At 31.3% G+C, this 20,387-nt stretch overlaps 2 protein-coding genes across 5 annotated transcripts in view; both read left to right on the top strand.

Annotated features, from left to right (window-relative positions):
* The window catches only part of LOC145277827 (monoglyceride lipase-like), a 610,056-nt gene that overhangs the window by 117,908 nt on the left and 471,761 nt on the right, over positions 1 to 20,387 (top strand). Inside the window, exon 2 of one of the 4 annotated variants that reach the window (XM_080129734.1) lies at positions 9,802 to 9,850. The exons of 2 other annotated variants lie outside the window; for them this stretch is intronic. The gene's annotated coding sequence lies outside the window, so the exon portion shown is untranslated. Of the gene's footprint in view, positions 1 to 8,361; positions 8,468 to 9,801; positions 9,851 to 20,387 lie in introns of all 4 variants that reach the window. One more of the 4 variants, XM_080129735.1, reaches the window with a different exon arrangement.
* Positions 2,116 to 6,748, top strand: LOC145278217 (uncharacterized). Its single transcript, XM_080130506.1, has 3 exons — positions 2,116 to 3,313; positions 3,899 to 4,114; positions 6,687 to 6,748. The coding sequence occupies exons 1-3, from the start codon at positions 2,116 to 2,118 to the stop codon at positions 6,746 to 6,748; spliced, it is 1,476 nt and encodes a 491-aa protein (XP_079986632.1).

The following is a 20,387-nucleotide window of genomic DNA, read 5'->3' as shown; positions in this document are numbered from 1 at the left end:
AATAAAATGCGTTTATTATTAAAAAATAAATGTTTTCTGATTTTACAGTTAACTTTATTACATATTCTTAGAACATACATAATTAAAAATCATATTCGACAGTTTAAAGGCTTTCAAAAATAAAATGTGTTTAAAATACTAAAATGTGTTTATTATTAAAAATAAATATTAATATTTAAAATAATGAAATGTATTTATTATGTGTTTATTATTAAAAATAAATATTAGTATTTAAAATAATAAAATGTGTTTATTATTAAAAATAAATATTAATATTTAAATATTAATATTTAAAATAATAAAATGTGTTTATTATTAAAATTAAATATTAACATTTAAAATAATAAAATGCATTTATTATTAAAAATAAATATTAATACTTAAAATAAAATAAGATGTGTTTATTATTAAAATAAATATTAATATTTAAAATTAAATAAAATGTGTTTTTTATTAAAAATATATATTAATATTTAAAATAAAATAAAATGTGCTATTATTAAAAATAAATATTATTATTTACAATAATAACATGTTTTTATCATTAAATATAAATATTAATATTTAAAATATTAAATTGTGTTTATTATTAAAAATAAATATCAATATTTAAAATAATAAAATGCGTTTATTATTAAAAATAAATGTTTTGGGATTTTACAGTAAACTTTATTAAATATTCTTAGAACATACAGAATTAAAAATCATATTCGACAGTTTAAAGGCTTTTCGGATGTGTTTAAAATACTAAAATGTGTTTATTATTAAAAAATAAATATTAATATTTAACATATAATAAAATGTGTTTATTATGTGTTTATTATTTAAAATAAATATTAATATTTAAAATAATAAAATGTGTTTATTATTAAAAATAAATATTAATATTTGAATATTAATATTGTAAATAATAAAATGTGTTTATTATTAAAAATAAATATTAATATTTGAATATTAATATTTAAAATATAAAATGTGTTTATTATTACAATTAAATATTAATATTTTAAATAATAAAATGCGTTTATTATTAAAAATAAATATTAATATTAAAAATAAAATAAAATGTGTTTATTATTAAAAATAAATATTAATATTTAGATTTAAAATTAAATGTGTTTATTATTAAAAATAAATATTAATATTTAAAATAATAAAATGTGTTTATTATTAAAAATAAATATTAATATTTAAAATAAAATAAAATGTATTTATTATTAAAAATAAATATTATTATTTACAATAATAACATGTTTTTATTATTAAATATAAATATTAATATTTAAAATAATAAAATGGCAACATTCAGTATTGGTGACGAGGGTACAAGGGATGAAATTAAGTTTTATCAGACAGGAAGATACATCTCCACTAATGAAGCAATATGGAGGATCTTTGGATTTGAAATCCACCAACGATTTCCAACCGTTGTACATTTAGCAGTACATGTTGAGAATGGACAGAGAGTTTTTTTCAATGACGAGACTGCACATAATTTGGCGCAGACACCACCAGAAACAACTTTAACTGCATTTTTTAAACTATGCCAAGAAGATGATTTCGCTAGATCTCTCATGTATACTGAAATTCCTACATATTATACCTGGAGTAAGCAAAAAAAGTGGGTTCATCGTAAGCAAGGACAAATTGTGCCAGGTCATAACATCAAAGCATCTGACGCTATTGGCCGTGTTTATATTGTGCATCCTAATAACAGAGAATGCTTTTATTTACGATTGCTTCTCCATACTATTCGTGGACCAACACCTTTTGAGGATCTCCGACGCTTTGAAGTTGGACTGTGTACAACATACCAAGAAGCATGTGCTGTACGTGGACTTTTGAAAGCTTTTCGGATGTGTTTAAAATACTAAAATGTGTTTATTATTAAAAATAAATATTAATATTTAACATATAATAAAATGTGTTTATTATGTGTTTATTATTAAAAATAAATATTAATATTTAAAATAATAAAATGTGTTTATTATTAAAAATATATATTAATATTTAAAATAAAATAAAATGTGTTTATTATTAAAAATAAATATTATTATTTACAATAATAACATGTTTTTATTATTAAATATAAATATTAATATTTAAAATAATAAAATGGCAACATTCAGTATTGGTGACGAGGGTGCAAGGGATGAAATTAAGTTTTATCAGACAGGAAGATACATCTCCACTAATGAAGCAATATGGAGGATCTTTGGATTTGAAATCCACCAACGATTTCCAACCGTTGTACATTTAGCAGTACATGTTGAGAATGGACAGAGAGTTTTTTTCAATGAAGAGACTGCACATAATTTGGCGCAGACACCACCAGAAACAACTTTAACTGCATTTTTTAAACTATGCCAAGAAGATGATTTCGCTAGATCTCTCATGTATACTGAAATTCCTACATATTATACCTGGAGTAAGCAAAAAAAGTGGGTGCATTGTAAGCAAGGACAAATTGTGCCAGGTCATGACATCAAAGCATCTGACGCCATTGGCCGTGTTTATATTGTGCATCCTAATAACAGAGAATGCTTTTATTTACGATTGCTTCTCCATACTATTCGTGGACCAACACCTTTTGAGGATCTCCGACGCTTTGAAGTTGGACTGTGTACAACATACCAAGAAGCATGTGCTGTACGTGGACTTTTGAAAGACGATGAACACTGGTGGAAAACTTTACAAGAAGCATCAGTCTCACAAATCGCCAATCAAATTAGACAATTATTTGCAATTATGCTTACAGCCTGTGAGATTGAACAACCACATTTGCTCTGGAATGAATTTAAAACTGATATGTCCGAAGATTTTCTTCAAGCCCAAATGCGAAATGAGAATATGGCAATTGCATTTTCGCCTGAGATATTTAATCTATCTCTTGCTGACCTATCCCGTCGAGTCCAAGCACTTAACCGTACGTTAACGAATTGTGGAATGCCAGAGCCTGCGGATATTATGAATGTAAACCACAGAATACAGCAAGAGACTTATGACTATGATGCCTATGACCAATTCATTCAGGAAAATGAACCTCGACTTGTGGACGAGCAGAAGAATATTTACGAGAGCATCTTGGAAAGCATTCATCATGATCACGGAACGACATTCTTTATTGATGCCCCAGGTGGAACTGGCAAAACTTTCCTGTTAAATCTGCTCCTTGCAAAAGTTCGTCTCACAAACAATATTGCCCTTGCAGTGGCATCCAGTGGAATTGCAGCAACACTTTTGGATGGTGGTAGAACTGCTCACTCTATGTTTTCTCTCCCATTGGACCTTACTCGACAGGAAAAACCATTGTGTAATATTAAAAAAGATTCAGCAAAGGCTAAACTACTGCAAAACTGTAAATTAATAATCTGGGATGAAGCAACAATGAGTCACAAAAAAGCTATGGAAGCAGTAGATTCTACACTACAGGACCTAAAAGATAACACACAAACAATGGGTGGAGTGACTTTGGTTTTTGCTGGTGATTTCAGACAAACCCTTCCAATTGTTCCTCGAGGAACCAGAACTGATCAAATGAATGCATGTCTCAAAAACTCGTATTTATGGCATCATATTAAAACAATGAGTTTAACAATAAACATGCGAGTACATTTACATGCTGATGCTGCTGTTGGTGACTTTGCCACTCAACTTTTGCAAGTGGGTAATGGACTTCTGGACAAGGACTCCTATAACCAGATTCAGTTGCCTTTTCCAACAATTCAAACAGAAGAGGAATTTATAATGAGAGTTTTTCCAGATCTTCATAATTTGCATATGGATATCAATTGGCTAAGTAGCCGTGCAATTTTAGCAGCAAAGAATGAATCTGTAAATGAAATAAATAGCAGGTTGTTGAATAGATTACCTGGAGAAATCATATTATACAATTCAGTTGATACAATCTGTTCACAGGACGAAGTAACAAATTATCCGACTGAGTTTCTTAATAGTCTTGAACCACCAGGAACGCCTCCACATAGTCTGTTTCTAAAACTTGGAGCACCAATAATGTTACTTCGCAATCTTGATCCACCGAAACTCTGCAATGGCACAAGGCTCACCATAAAGAATATGATGCCTCACGTACTGGAAGCAACAATTATGTCAGGTAAGTATGCAGGAGTACACTGCTTCATTCCCATAATCCCAGTGAGACCACAAGAATTGCCATTTGAGTTTGAAAGGCTGCAATTTCCTGTCAAGCTAAGTTTTGCAATGACAATAAACAAATCTCAAGGACAGTCACTAAAAGTTGTTGGGCTCAACCTGTCAAAACCAGTATTTTCTCATGGACAGCTATATGTTGGCCTATCAAGAGTTGGACACCCTGATGGACTCTTCATTCTGGCACCAGATAAAAAACCCAAAAATATTGTATATTCTGAAGCATTAAGATGAAGCATAAATATATAAACAACATGATTACGAAACTTTTCCCTGAAGGAAAAATATATAAACAACATGATTAAGAAACTTTTCCCTGAAGGAAAAATATATAAAGATGATTACGAAACTTTGCCCAGAAGGAAAAGAATGTGAAATGCGCCATGGAAAAACCCTTTGCGTTACATACATGTGGGAGGGAGTCTTAAAAATAACTGTACAAAGCAGGGTATACCACCATCCTCCTTCAGATTGGATTGGACAAAAATGAAATTAAAAGGAAACGAAATTAGAAATAGTCATGAATCGAACCCACAAACTAAAGTTTAAAAATCTGGTACAGTATCCATCATGCCATGGCAATGAATACATTGGACAAGATAAAATTACTGTTAAAAACTCAAGAAATATCTGAAAGTATGTCAAACTTACAAAAAAGAACTACCACCTAAAGTGGGGTAGAGGTAAGCCTCCCCCACATAACCAAAAAAGAAAGCCCCCCCCCCGCCCTACAGGGGGAAAGAGCTCCCCTCCCATTCTGGGGCAGGGAAGGAGCAAGGAAAACTCTTAAACATAAATGGTCAACGAAGGGTATAGACCCTTGGAAGCTAGAAGAGTCTTTTTATACGCATCAACACAAGGCGAAACTTAAAAAGATAAAGAGATCAATAGCTATAGCCAGCCGGTCTCATAAACACAGTTGTACACTACACCGAAATTCACTTCAGGTCTGCATTTCCTCCATGCGAATAAAGTCCTGATTCCCCACCAAGTGCAGGGAGGTTGCCCAACTCCCCTCTGGGTACACTTAAAAAGAAAACTACCCCCTCCATAAGGCAGGAGAGAGAAGGCTCCCTGCCCCATCTCCTTCGTTGGTCGGATGACTGTCACCTCCCTATAGAGAGGGATTAAAAAAAAAAGCAAATCACCCCTTAAGCCCTTCCCTAATCTGCGTAGCACGGCTCCCTCCTTCATGGAGGGAAGGTCAACAGGTGGAGGGAAAATAGTTAACGCAGGGCATACCGCTTGACAAGCTAAAATCGCCTTTTTATATACGGCAGACAGTCAGACTATTTGCCTTGGGGGTGGGCTAAGCACTCCCTCACCCCCAAAGTGGGAGCCGGGGAAACTTCTCCTCTCAGAAGCGGGAGGGGAGGCCAGGGAGCCTTCTTTTTTCCCTAAAAGAGGGATATCCTTTTGTATGGTTGGTCTCCCGCCCCCCCCCCCCCCTCTGTTGGTTCCACTTACTCCCTCCAGAAAGAGATCAACCTTACACAAAAAAAAAAAAAAATAGGGGTAGAGGGAAGCCTTCCAGGGCCCCCTTCTGGGAGAAGTTCCCCGGCTCCCACCTTTTGGGGAGTGCGCAGCCTGCACTCCAGTCAACCGAATAAAAAAAGAAATTTACCTATCCCATCTTTGTGGGGAGAGTGCTCAGCCAACCTTCTGAGCCACCATAAAAAAAAAGTTTCCTTCCACCAGAGGGGAAGGGAACGAGAAAGGAAAATTCTTAAAAATACATGGTCAACACACGGTATAACTCCTGGGCATCTAAAATCACCTTCTTATATACACCGACACACACAGACAGTCTGATTGATTCTTTGTTCCACAGATTATAAGAATAAACTCTTCCCAGCAGTAAATATATATAAACAACAGGATTACAAAACGTTTTCCAGAAGGAAAAGAATGCGAAATGTGCCATGGAAAAACCCTTTGCGTTACATACATGTTGGAGAGAGTCTTAAAATTAACTGTACAGCGCAGGGTATACCACCATCCTCCTTCAGATTGGATTGGGCAAAAATGAAATTAAAAGGAAACAAAATTAGAAACAGTCAGAAATCGAACCCACAAACTAAAGGTTAAACATCTGGTATAGTATCCATCATGCCATGGCAATGAATACATTGGACAAGATAAAATTACTGTTAAAAACTCAAGAAATATCTGAAAGTATGTCAACCTTACAAAAAAGAACTATACCCTTAAGTGGGGTAGAGGTAAGGCTCCCCCACATAACCAAAAAAGAAAGCCCCATCCTCCATGGGAAGAAGGCTCCCCTCCCATTCTGGGGCAGGGAAGGAGCAAGGAAAACTCTTAAACATAAATGGTTAACAAAAGGGTATACACCCTGGGAAGCTAGAAGAGTCATTTTATACGCGTCAAAACACAGCGAAACTTAAAAAGATAAAGAGATCAATAGGTATAGCCAGCCGGTCTGATAAACACAGGTTTACACTTTCCAGTCAACCAAATAAAAGAAATTTACCCAATTGCCTTTTTATATTCGGCAGTCAGTCAAACAGAAATTTACCCATCCCACCTTTGTGGGAAATGTGCTCAACCCACCTTCTGAGCCACTGTGAAAGTTTCCTTCCACCAGGGAGGAAGGGAACGAGGAAGGAAAAGTCTCTGAGAATCTTCATGCTATTTCTTTGACAAAGAAACTGTTTTCAATTGACTTCCACACATAATGAATGAACAAATTCACCAATCGACACAATATCAACAAATGTATCTTTCTTTTCCTTGCTTATTTCTTGCTTATTTCTTGGTACTAAGGATTTCTTTATGCATGTTATTTTATTTAAGAGTACTAAATAGCTTTTCAGTTTCTTGAGACTCTTTCACCTGTCTGGATTCTGCAGCAACGTTGTGGAGTGATATGTAAAACATAAATTGGTACTTTATAACAATAGGTATGTAGAATTCTAACTCGCCAGTGTTGATCGTTTCAATTATTTACAAATTCACCAGGTCCTGGATATGACCATAAACTGTATCCAAACGTGGGGCTTTGTGAAGTGTGAAGCCACCATTTAATTGCTATTGCTACCAGGTCCACTCTGATCTGGAATGGTAGTACCTGTTAGGGTCCCAATTATGAGTTAAATAGAAACCAACATTAAATAAACAAATATATTCTAGGAAAAAAATGTCACTGGATTTGGCATGAAATAACCTGATATAGTGTTGATATGTCATAAAACAAAATGAACCAACAAATTCACCAATCGACACAATATCAACAAATGTATCTTTCTTTTCCTTTTTCTGTGCTTATTTCTTGGTACTAAGCTTATCATTAACTAACCCTGACATTTCTTTTACTTTGTTTTGTGTATATATTTTATTTTGTGTAGAATAAAAAAAAACCCATTACGCTACCACATTTGCAGCGAAATGTTAGCATAAATAAAATCACTGGTGACAACACATGATGTTTTTTCTTATGAACACCAAATAACCAACACGCTTTCCATTAGTTTTTCATGATAACAATTTAATATTGATAAATTATAATAAACATGTCCATTACTTTTCTTTTTTTATCAATAAATATACTTGGTTGATAATTAGAGAACACAATGTTTATTGTAATAAAACTTGTGATCTATAACATCCAATTCTAAAAATTAAACTTTCCTTTCTCAATTGAAACAAACAACATACCCCACACTATGTTCCTAAAAATGAGGATTTTACTATTGCGTTTACATAATTTTTTAGCTATGTTTCTCTTACTTTCAGCATGAGATCATTTTCTACACGTGTTTCATGCATACCACACAAACATTTTACCTCTGACATTTTTATTTTCTTGCCAATTTCCTTTCACCATTGTCATTATCATTAGTACAGTTTTCATTTAAAATGAAGCTGTACATGGTTACTATTACTTGGAAAGCAGATCTATAAAAAAAAAGAAATTTTTTCACTTTGAAAATTTACTATTTATAGATCTCGGACTTGGCCCTTCTTCACCTTTTATCTTATATTTGTATTCATGCCAAATATTGTATATATCAACTTTTTTCTTATTTCTCCAATGTTATTTCATTCATGCAATTTTATAATCCACCAACATTGTATAAGATTCAATTCCATTTGACACTTGAACACAACTTTTTATATAGTAAACAGCATTTATTTCTTTTCAGACATATTCTTATTTTATTTTATTTCCAGTACTATGTTTTATTTCATTTTGTGGACACTCATTTACCTCTCTGGGATGCTGCAGGGAACATGTAGAGTGATATATCAAACAAGAAGTGGTACTTTATGACAATAGGTATCTAGGATTTACACATACCAGTGTTGATAGTTTGAAATATTTACAGACTAACATTTTACACAATATAAACACATGTACCTTTTTTTTCTTTTCCTTTGCTTATTTCTCGAACATAAACTTATCATTAACTAACCCGTAACTTTGTTTACTTTGTTTTGCGTATATATTTTATATTGGGTAGAATTAACAAAACTTAATTTCGCTACCATCATTATTTGTAGTGACATGCACTGTTAACATAAATAAAATCACTGGTGACAATCTTTGATACCTGTTTGGTATAAGCACCAAATAACTATCACTATTTCGATTTATTTTTCATGATAATATGTTAATCTTGATACATTATAATAAACATTTCCATTCACTGGTCGTTTGCTTTCAGCATGAGAGCAGATCATATTCTACACGTTTCATGCATATCACACAAACTTATAATATTTGATCAACATTTGACTAACAATTTTTTGCCAATTTCCTTCAACATTCTCATTACCATTAGTACAGTTTACATTTTGTCTTTAAAATGAAGCTGTACATGTTTCCTATTACTTGGAAACCAGATTTGTAAAAATCCCATTTTTTTTTCACTCTGAGAATTTTCATTATATTTCTTTGACAGACAATTTGTTTTCAATGGACTTCAGCACATGATTGTTATTGCTTTTTCCCCTTTTGTCTTATATTTGTTTTTCTTCATATCAAATATTTTTTATATCAAATTTTTGCTAATTTCTTAAATTTTATTTCTTTAATTCTTAGTCCACCAATATAGTATAAGTTTCAATTGCATTGAACGCAATGTTTTAGATAGTAAACATCAGCATATTTCACTTTTCAAGCACCTTTTCATTTTATTTCAAATACTATGTTTTATTTCATTTTGTTGACACTCATTTACCTTTGAGGTGCTGCAGGGAACATGTAGATTGATATACCAAACATGAATTGGTTCTTTATAACAATAGGTATCTATGATTTTGCTTAATTCTCTAACCTAAACTTATTAACTAACCGTAAACTATGTTTTAGTTTTGTGTATATATTTTATCTTGTGAAGAATAAACAAAAATTCATTTCACCACCACATTTGCACTGTTAGCATACACAAAAATCACTGGTTACAATCATTGGTAGCTGTTTTTCAAAAACACCAAATAACATTCACGCTTTCCATTGGTTTTTCATGATAACAATTTAATCTATAACATCCAATTGTATAAATTAAAGTTTCCTTTCTCAATTGAAACAAACATATCCCACACTAAAAATGAGGATTTTACTATTGCCTTTTAGATCATTTTTAACAATGTTTCTCTTCTTACTTTCAGCATCAGAAAATATAATTTTCTACATGTGTTTCATGCATACCACACAAACGTATGTGACCAACATTTTACCTCTGATATATTTTTTTCCAATTTCCTTTCACCATTGTCATTATCATTAGTACAGTTTTCGTTTTGTCTTTAAAATCATTAGTACATGTACTTCGAAACCAAATATATAAAAAAAAAAATTTTTCACTTACAAAATTTTCATATTTCTTTGACAATCATATTTGTTTTTAATTGAATTCAGCACATGATTCTTACTGCTTTATCACCTTTTATCTTATATTTCTTTTTCTTCATGCCAAATATATTAAATATCAAATTTTTGCTCATTTCTTAAATTGAATTAAAAAAATGAATTTTTTTATTCCACCAATATTGTATAAGGCTCAATTCCATTGAACACAGTGTTTTATATAGTAAACATCAGCATTTGTTTCTATTTTATTTTATTTCAAATACTGTTTCATTTCACTTTCTCGATAATCATTTACATCTTTGGGGTGCAACAGGGAACATGTAGAGTGATATATCAAACATGAATTGGAACTTTATAACAATAGGTATCTAGAATTTACACATACCGGTGTGGATAGTTTTAAATATTTACAAACTTATAATTTACACACTATAAACAAATGTATCTTTTTTTCTTTTCTTTGCTTATTTCTCGAACCTAAACTTATCATTAACTAAACCTAAACTTTGTTTACTGCGTTTTGTGTATATATTTTATATTGGGTGAAATAAACAAAACTTAATTTGGCTACCATCATTTGTAGTGGCATGCACTATTGACATATATAAAATCACAGGTGACAATCCTTGATTCCAGTTTCGTATAAGCACAAAATATCTATCATTATTTCGATTTGTTGTTCATGATAAAAATAAATTTAATATTGATACATTGTAATAAACATTTCCATTGCTTTTATCTTTTTATCAATACATATACTTGGTTGATAATTAGAGGACACAACTAACCCTATACTTTGCTTTACTTTGTTTCATATTTTCTTTACTAAAATATTACTGTGCTTGATTTCATCAAGTGGTGCGGATCTGTTTTTTACACTAACAATGTGCACATTTTTTGAAGAATAAAGTTATTTTTTGTTTTTACTTTTTAAGGTGGTGAAGGTGATCCGGGGAGTGTTTTTTTTTTTTTTTTCCAAAAAAGGTACTTTTTATGAATGGGTATCCAAGAAACGTTCAGTATTTTGTCAGAAATTAAGATTTTCATTGACCACTCTCAATACTATCAGAAATGAACAATCTACACAATACAAACTAACTGTTTTGTTGGCTTTTTATTATAACTCCAAACTAACCCATAACTACATTTTTCTTTTATTTTGCAAATTTGATTTACTTCCGTTTATATTGTGTAACTGAATAAGAAATTGATTTAACTTTTGTCATTTGTAATTAACATGCTTTCAGCGCAATTACTACAGTGTAATCACACATGATATACTAAAATAAAAACACTTCAGATAAAGTCTTCTTAAATAGAATTCAGTTTCTTACATGACATCTGATGAAGTCAGTAGAAACATTACAAACTAATACTTGAAAAACAGTTTGACATTTACTGTACTACAATATCACATTTGTATAGAAGTAGAAATCTGGATACCTATTCTGATACCTAATAAAAGAAAGGACACTCTTTGGGGCGGATTTTGATGATAACAAGTCACTAATTAGAAATTATAATAAACATTCAAATAATTTAAGAATTTTACCAAAATAAAATTGCATGGTAATCACTCAATTTCTGCCACAAAATTTTGATTGGCAAAACTCATAAACATAAAATATATATTTTCTAATTTCATCTTTTTTTTTTTTTTTTTTTTACATAATCTGGTTTGATGTTTTCCTAAATATTCAAATCACTATATTTTGCTGATTAATATCAAATACAGAGTTATTTTTTATGCATCAAACAATTACGTTTTCTCATTCATCCAAACTAATCACTGAACATCAATTTCATATTTTCTTCACTAAAATATTACTGTGCTTGATGTCATCAAGTGGAGCGGATCATTTTTTTTTTTCATTTGTTCACACATTTTTCCAATTTATATATATTTTGTCTAAGATTCTTAGCCTATGTCATTGCATACCAATCTGTTTATTAAAAGTTAAGTTTCACTGTAAACACATATGTTACACCAAAATAAAAACGCTTCAGATAATGTCTTGATATTCAGTTTCTCACATGACATCTTATGAAGTCAGTAGAAATGTTACAGACTTTTGAATCTCAAACACTTTCAATACTGTGCACTGATATTTTCTTTTTTGGAATATAAGCACATTTGTGATTTTTTTTTTTACAAACGTTAACAAATTTCACATTGTGTAGCAATGTACTGAAACAATTATAAAAATATTTGTTTTTATTTTGGATGATGCAGGGCATCCGAAGAGAGATTTTTCTAACAAAATGAAAGTATAATTTTTAGCAATAGGTATCTAGGAAAAGGCCACTACATATGTTATAAATTCCAAATTTCCATAACCTGGCAAATATTGGTACACGCTAGCAAATTTAGATTTGCAATTACAGAATATGATTCTAATTTTTTCATTTGCTCTTTATTCTAACACTACACTAAGTTTACTGTTTTATTTCGCTACAGTTGATATTGTGTAGAACAATAAGAAAATCATAGTGAACAATGCATTCAACAAAATTTCACACACATTTCTAGATACCTATATCTATTAAGTTCAAAAGAAAGGACACACTTAGGGAGGTATTTTGGTGGTCAAGTCACTAAATAGAGATTAGCTGGTTTCCCGGCATAGCCCAGGATGTAATATAGATTGACTGAAATACATGTTCTAGCTGGTTTCTAGGCGTTGCCAGGGATGTAATATAGACACATTATGTTGTATATTACCTGTTCTCTTCTCCCTAAGGTAAAACAATTTCATATACATGCTGTAAATTACCTATGCTAGGGATAAAACATGAACAATACCAGTCCTAGGGTAGATAAAACAAATAATACATAGAGATGAAAGATTCCTCTCCCCTAAGAATAAAACATATGTTCAATATCTGCTTTTGCTTTTTCATTGTTTATTATACGGTCCCGAGCAACGCCGGGTAGCCCTGCTAGTCTATTATATAAAGGCAAAATGTGTGTGTGTGTGAGTATGTTTGGATGTCCGCTAAAAACTTTTGAAAGACGGAACCAAATTTCACAAAGTCGGTATCATATTGAAGCCCCATCGTTCGGATGACAAATATCGAAAAATTAGCCCAAAAGGACCATCAGAAGTGGGTCAGCTGATCGATTTTCTTCAGGGGGGGGGGTGCCCAAAAAGTGACATTTTTTCGTTTTTCCAATGTATTTAAGTAGTAATGATGGATTTATCTAATGATATTTATACGTAATTAGAAAAACGCTTAGTCATGTCACGTCACGTGACGTCGCCATTCAGTAATGGCGATGTCTGTAAATAAACACTTTTCTTATCGATAATTTTGCGAGAATAATTCCACGTCGGTATATATAATCTTACACGTCATGAAAATGTTTCTAACGTGATTAACTGGTTAAAAATAGTAATTATACAAGAGTATAACGAAAAATGTCAAGAAAAAATGATAAGGGATAAAAAAAAAAATTCAGCTTAAAAATATTCACCGATAAAAAAACGATCGTTATATTAAAGCTAAAAAATAAACGGCCATTTTCTTTTTTGTATTATTACGACGTGACCTCCTACCTCTGTTAAAGTGGAGGGGGGGGGAAGAGGCAGCTTGAAAACCAACAAAAACGGTAATTTTCTATTTTATATTAGTAACACTACGACCTAATTCTATTGAGAGGGAGGAAGGGGAGGATGAGTTATTCAGCGACTACAACCTATTTTGTTATATATATATATATATTTTGTTAAATAGGCATTATCACTTATCAAAGCCCAGAGGCAACTCGAGGATAAGGTTTGAAAAGTGCACAGTAGTCAATGGGACAATATAGTAATCGTTAGTAATGGGAATTCGGGAAATTTGTTATATATATATATATATATATTTTGTTAAATAGGCATTACCACTAATCAAGGCCCAGAGGCCACTCGAGGATAAGGTTTGAAAAGTTCACAGTAGTCAATGGGACTATATAGTAATCATTAGTAAAGGAAGTTCGGGAAATTTGTTATATATATATATATATATATATATATATATATATATATATATATATATATATTTTGTTAAATAGGCATTATCACTTATCAATGCCCAGAGGCAACTCGAGGATAAGGTTTGAAAGTGCACAGTAGTCAATGGGACAATATAGTAATCGTTAGTAATGGGAATTCGGAAAATTTGTTATATATATATATATATATATATACATTTTGTTAAATAGGCATTACCACTTATCAAGGCCCAGAGGCAACTCGAGGATAAGGGTTGAAAAGTGCGCAGTAGTCAATTGGATAATATAGTAATCGTTAGTAATGGAAATTCAGTAAATTTGTTATATATATATTTTTTTGTTACATAGGCATTACCACTTATCAAGGCCCAGAGGCAACTCGAGGATAAGGGTTGAAAAGTGCGCAGTAGTCAATTGGATAATATAGTAATCGTTAGTAATGGAAATTCGGTAAATTTGTTATATATATTTTTTTTTGTTACATAGGCATTACCACTTATCAAGGCCCAGAGGCCACTCGAGGACAAGGGTTGAAAAGTGCACAGTAGTCAATTGGACAATATAGTAATCGTTAGTAATGGAAATTCGGGAAATTTGTTATATATATATATATATATATATATATATATATTCTGTTAAATAGGCCCAGAGGCCACCCGAGGATAAGGGTTTAAATGTGCACAGTAGTCAATTGGAAAATATAGTAATCGTTAATAATGGAAATTCAGTAAATTTGTTATATATATATTTTTTAGTCACATAGGCATTACCACTTATCAAGGCCCAGAGGCCACTTGAGGATAAGGGTTGAAAAGTGCACAGTAGTCAATTGGACAATATAATAATCGTTAGTAATGGAAATTCGGGAAATTTGTTATATATATATATATATATATATTTTGTTAAATACGCATTACCACTTATCAAGGCCCAAAGGCCACTCGAGGATAAGGGTTGAAAAGTGCTCAGTAGTCAATTGGACAATATAGTAATCGTTAGTAATGGAAATTAAGTAAATTTGTTATATATATATTTTTTTGTTACAGAAGCATTACCACTTAACAAGGCCCAGAGGCCACTCGAGGATAAGGGCTGAAAAGTGCACACTAGTCAATTGGACAATATAGTAATAGTTAGTAATGGAAATTCGGTAAATTTGTTATATATATATTTTTTTTGTTACAGAGGCATTACCACTTAACAAGGCCCAGAGGCTACTCGAGGATAAGAGTTGAAAAGTGCACAGTAGTCAATTGGACAATATAGTACTAGTTAGTAATGGAAATTCGGTAAATTTGTCATATATATATTTTTTTGTTACACAGGCATTACCACTAATCAAGGCCCAGAGGTCACTCGAGGATAAGTGTTGAAAAGTGCACAGTAGTCAATTGGACAATATAGTAATCGTTAGTAATGGAAATTCAGTAAATTTGTTATATATATTTTGTTACATAGGCATTACCATGTATCAAGGCCCAGAGGTCACTCGAGGATAAGTGTTGAAAAGTGCACAGTAGTCAATTGGACAATATAGTAATCGTTAGTAATGGAAATTCGGGAAATTTGTTATATATATATATTTTGTTACATAGGCATTACCACTTATCCTCGAGTGACCTCTGGGCCTTGATAAGTGGTAATGCCTATGTAACAAAATATATATATATATAACAAATTTTCCGAATTTCCATTACTAACGATTACTATATTACTGTATTATTAGATTAATATACAATTATCGTTATAATATGTAAGTGACCTCCTTTGAGTGTAGCTTCATACCATTCATTTAGATTAATATACAATCATTGTTATAATATGCAAGTGACCTCCCTTGGATGTAGCTTTATTGTCGAATATCAATAGGTTGATATACAATCATTGTTATAATATGCAAGTGACCTCTCTTAAATGCAGCTTTGTTGTCGAATACCATTAGAATAATATACAATCATTGTTATAGTATGCAAGTTACCTCCCTTGGATGTAGCTTCATTTCCGAATGCCTTTAGAATAATATACAATCATTGTTATAATATGCGAGTGACCTCCCTTGGGTGTAGCTTCATTGTCTAATACCATTAGATTAATATAGAACCATGTTTATAACATGCCAGTGACCTCCCTTTGGTGGAAATTCATTGTCGACTACCATTAGATTACGCAAGTGGTCTCACTTGGCTGTAGTTTCATTTTCAAATACAATTAGATTAATATACAATCATTGTTATAATATGCAAGTGGCCTCCCTTGGATGTAGCCTCATTGTCGAATACCATAGGATATGGCTTCATAGCTGGATATTTGTACTAGCATAATACCCAGCGTTGCCGGGGATTGTATAAGAAATGTGGATATATGTACTAGCAAAATACACGACATTGCCTGAAATTGGATGACATGGGTGGGATGTTTCCTAGGAGAATTCCTGGGATTGGATCAGATGGGTGGATATTTGTGCTAACAGAATACCCTGTATAGGAAGATGGTGTGATTATGTCGTAAAATCATGAAAAATTATTGTCCAGCCCAGATATAGTCTTAAAGTTAATATTTTACTAAGAGGGTGTCGATTATGTGGGTTACATCATTAAAAATGGTTGTAGAAATTAGTAACATATCCAAGAAAAGTGAAAAAGTATGAAATGTGAGTTATGTGATTGGTGTGTTTGTAATGAAATTACCAGCACAGACAATGTCTCAAATGTATTAATTTAGTAAGAGGAAGGGTATTATGTGGGTTAACTCATGAAACATGATTGTCGAAATTAATAACATATCCAAGAATTATGAAAACTTATGAAATGTTAGTTATTTGATGTGCATATTTGTAATGAAATAGACACCCTAGACAATGTCGCATGGTTGGTGTTTTAGTAAGAGAGGGGCGATTATGGGTGTTAAATCATCAAAAATGATTGTCGAAATTAGTAACATATCCAAGAATTATGAAAAATGATAGAATGTGAGTTATTTGATTGGTGTGTTTATCATGAAATAACCAGTATCAATATCTCAAAGTTTTTATTTTAGCAAGAGAAGAGGGGATTATGTGGGTTAAATCATGAAAAACGAATAGAGAAATATACAATTATTGTCATAGTGTGCGAGTGACCTCCCTTGGGTTTAGCTTCATTGTCGAATTCCATTAGATTGATATACAATTGTTGTTATAATATGTAAGTGACCTCCCTTGGGTGTAGCTTCATTGTAGAATACCATTAGATTAATATGAAACCATTGTTATATTATATAAGTGACCCCCTTGGATGTAGCTTCATTGTCGAATACCATTAGAATAATATACAATCATTGTTATAATATTTAAGTGATGTCCCTTTTATGTAGCTTCATTGTCAAATACCATTAGAATAATATACAATCATTGTTATAATATGCAAGTGATCTCACTTGGATGTAGCTTCATTGTCGAATATCATTACATAGATATACACTCATTGTTATAATATGCGAGTGAGCTCCCCTGAATGTAACTTCATGATGGAGCGATTATGTCATAAAATCATGAAAAATTATTGTGCAAATAAGTAACATATCCAAGAATTATGGAAAATGATGAACTGTGAGTTATTTGATTGGTGTGTTTGTAATGAAATAAACAGCCCAGATATTGTCTGAAAGTTAGTATTTTAGTAATGAAAAAAAAAAAAAAAAACCCAGCCAGACAATGTCTCCAAGTTATTATTTTAGTAAGGGGAAGGGGATTATGTGGGTTGAATCATGAAAAAAATGATTGTCGAAATTAGCAACATATCCAAGAAATATGAAAAGCAATTTAATGTAAGCTATATGTCTTTATAATGAAATAAACAGCCCATATATATTCAGAAAGTTATTATTTTAGTAAGAGAGGGGTTAATTAAGTGGGTAACATGATAAAAAATGATCGTAAAAATTAGTAACATATCCAAGAATTATTAAAAATGAGTAAATTTGAGTTATTTGTTTGGTGTGTTCTTAATAAAATAGAAAGCCAAGATGATGCATTAAAGTTATAATTTTAGTAAGAACAGGGCTATAATTAGTGTTAAATAAAGAAAAATGATTATCGAAATTAGTAAAATATCCAAGAATTATGAAAAATGATGACATGTGAGTAATTTTATTAGTATGTTTGTAATTAAATAGACAGCCCAGACAATTTCTCAAATGTATTATTTTAGTAAGACGTGGGCGATAATGTTGGGAAACTCATGAAACATGATTGTCGAAATAAGTAACATATCCAAGAATTATGAAAAGTTATGAAATGTAAGTTATTTCTGTTTTTATAATGAAATAAACAGCCAAGAAAAAACCTCAGAGTTATTTCTTTAAAAGGGCAGGGTAAATTATGTGGGGTTAATCATGAAAAATGACTGTTGAAATTAGTAACATATCCAGGAATTATGAAAAATGATGAAATGTGAGTTATTTGATTGGTGTGTTTGTAATAAAATAACTAGCCAGATAATATCTCTAAGTTATTATTTTAGTAAGAGGAAAAGGGATTATGTGGGTTAAATCGTGAAAAATGTTAAATAAAAGAAAACGATTGTCAAAATTTGTGTAACATATCTAAGAATTATGAAAAATGATAAAATATGAATTATTTGATTGGTGTGTTTATATAATGAAATAAACAGCCCAGATATTGTCTGAAAGTTTTTATTTTAGTAAGAGGGGGTCGATTATGCGGGTTAAATCTTAAACAATGATTGTCGAAATTAGTAACATATCATAGAATAATGAAAAATGATTAAATGTGAGTTATTTGATTGGTGTGTTCGTAATGAAATAGACAGGCTAGAAGATGTATCACAGTTGTTATTTTTGTAAGAGGAACGGGATCATGTCGGTTAATGAGGGGGCGATTATTTGGGTTACTTTATTAACAATAATTCTCGAAATTAGTAACATATCCAAGAATAATGAAAACTGGTAAAATGTGAGTAAATTGATAGGTGTGTTTGTAATGAAAAAAAAAAACAGCCATACAATGTCTGAAAGTTATTATTTTAGTAATAGGAGGTGGCGATAATGTGGATTAACTCTTGAAAAATTATTGTCGAAATTAGTAACACATCCAAGAATTATGAAAAATGAAGTTTTAGTTATTTGATTGGTGTGTTTGTAATGAAATAAACAGCCCAGTCAATGTAGCAAATTTATGATTTTAATAAGAACTGTGGCGATTATATGTGCGCACTCATTAAATTTGATTGTCGAAATTCATAACATATCCAAGAATTATGAAAAATGATGAAATGTGAGGTATTTTATTGATGTGTTTGTAATGAAATAAACAGCTTAGAAGTGTCTCAAAGGTATTATTTTAGCAAGAGGAGATGAAAATGACGGTTGAAATTAGCAATATATCCAAAAATTATGAAAAATGATGAAATGTGAGTTATTTGATTGGTATATTCATAATGAAGTAGATATACCAGACAATTTATGAAAGTTATTATTTTAGCAAGAGGTGGCGATTATTTGGGTTACTTCATTAAAAACAATCGTCGAAATTAGTAACATATCCAAGAATTATGAAAAATGATATAATGTGAGTTACTTTGTTGGTGGGTTTGTAATGAAATAACCAGCCATACAATGTCTAAAAGTTATTATTATAGTGATAGAAGGGGACGATAACGTGGATTTACTCATGAAAAATGATAGCAGAAATTAGTAACATACCATAGCCTATGTATAAAAGTTTTTATTTTAGTAAGAGTGGAAGCAATAATGTAAGTTAAATCATATGACATGGTTGTGTAAATTAGTAACATATCAAAAAAATATGAAAAATGATTAAATGTAAGTTATTTTGATGATGTATTTGTAATGAAAAACCAGCCAAGACAATGTCTTAAAGGTATTATTTTAGACAGGTGAGCGATAATGTCGGTTAAATTGTGAAAATGTGCAACAATCAAAGAATTATAGGATTCAACGAGATACGTCAACATATATACTTACAGATTACCAGGAGTCACCCTGGATTCAATGAGATACATGCAAATGTATGCAAGCAGAATACATGGTCACCTCGGATGTAATGAGATAGATGCAAATATATACTAGCAGAATACTTGGCGCTGCCTTGGATTGAATTAGATTGATTGAAATATATACTAACAGAATACCTTGCGTCGCCCAGGATTTCATGAGATTGATTGAGATATATACTAGGAAAACACCCAGCGTTGCCCGGGATTGCATGAATTAGCAAAATACCTGGCATCGCTTGGGATTTGATGAGATAAATGTGTTGCATATTACCTGTCCTTGCATATACATGCTGTAAATTAGCTACCCTAGGTAAGATACAATTATTTCATATGTGTAATACCCGTCTTATGTAGGTAAAATATTCTTTTGCTC

The sequence above is a fragment of the Euprymna scolopes genome, chromosome 6 (genome assembly GCF_053919585.1).
Source record: "Euprymna scolopes isolate OS-2025 chromosome 6, ASM5391958v1, whole genome shotgun sequence".
Taxonomy (NCBI): domain Eukaryota; kingdom Metazoa; phylum Mollusca; class Cephalopoda; order Sepiida; family Sepiolidae; genus Euprymna; species Euprymna scolopes.
This window is presented reverse-complemented; position numbering and strand designations above follow the sequence as displayed.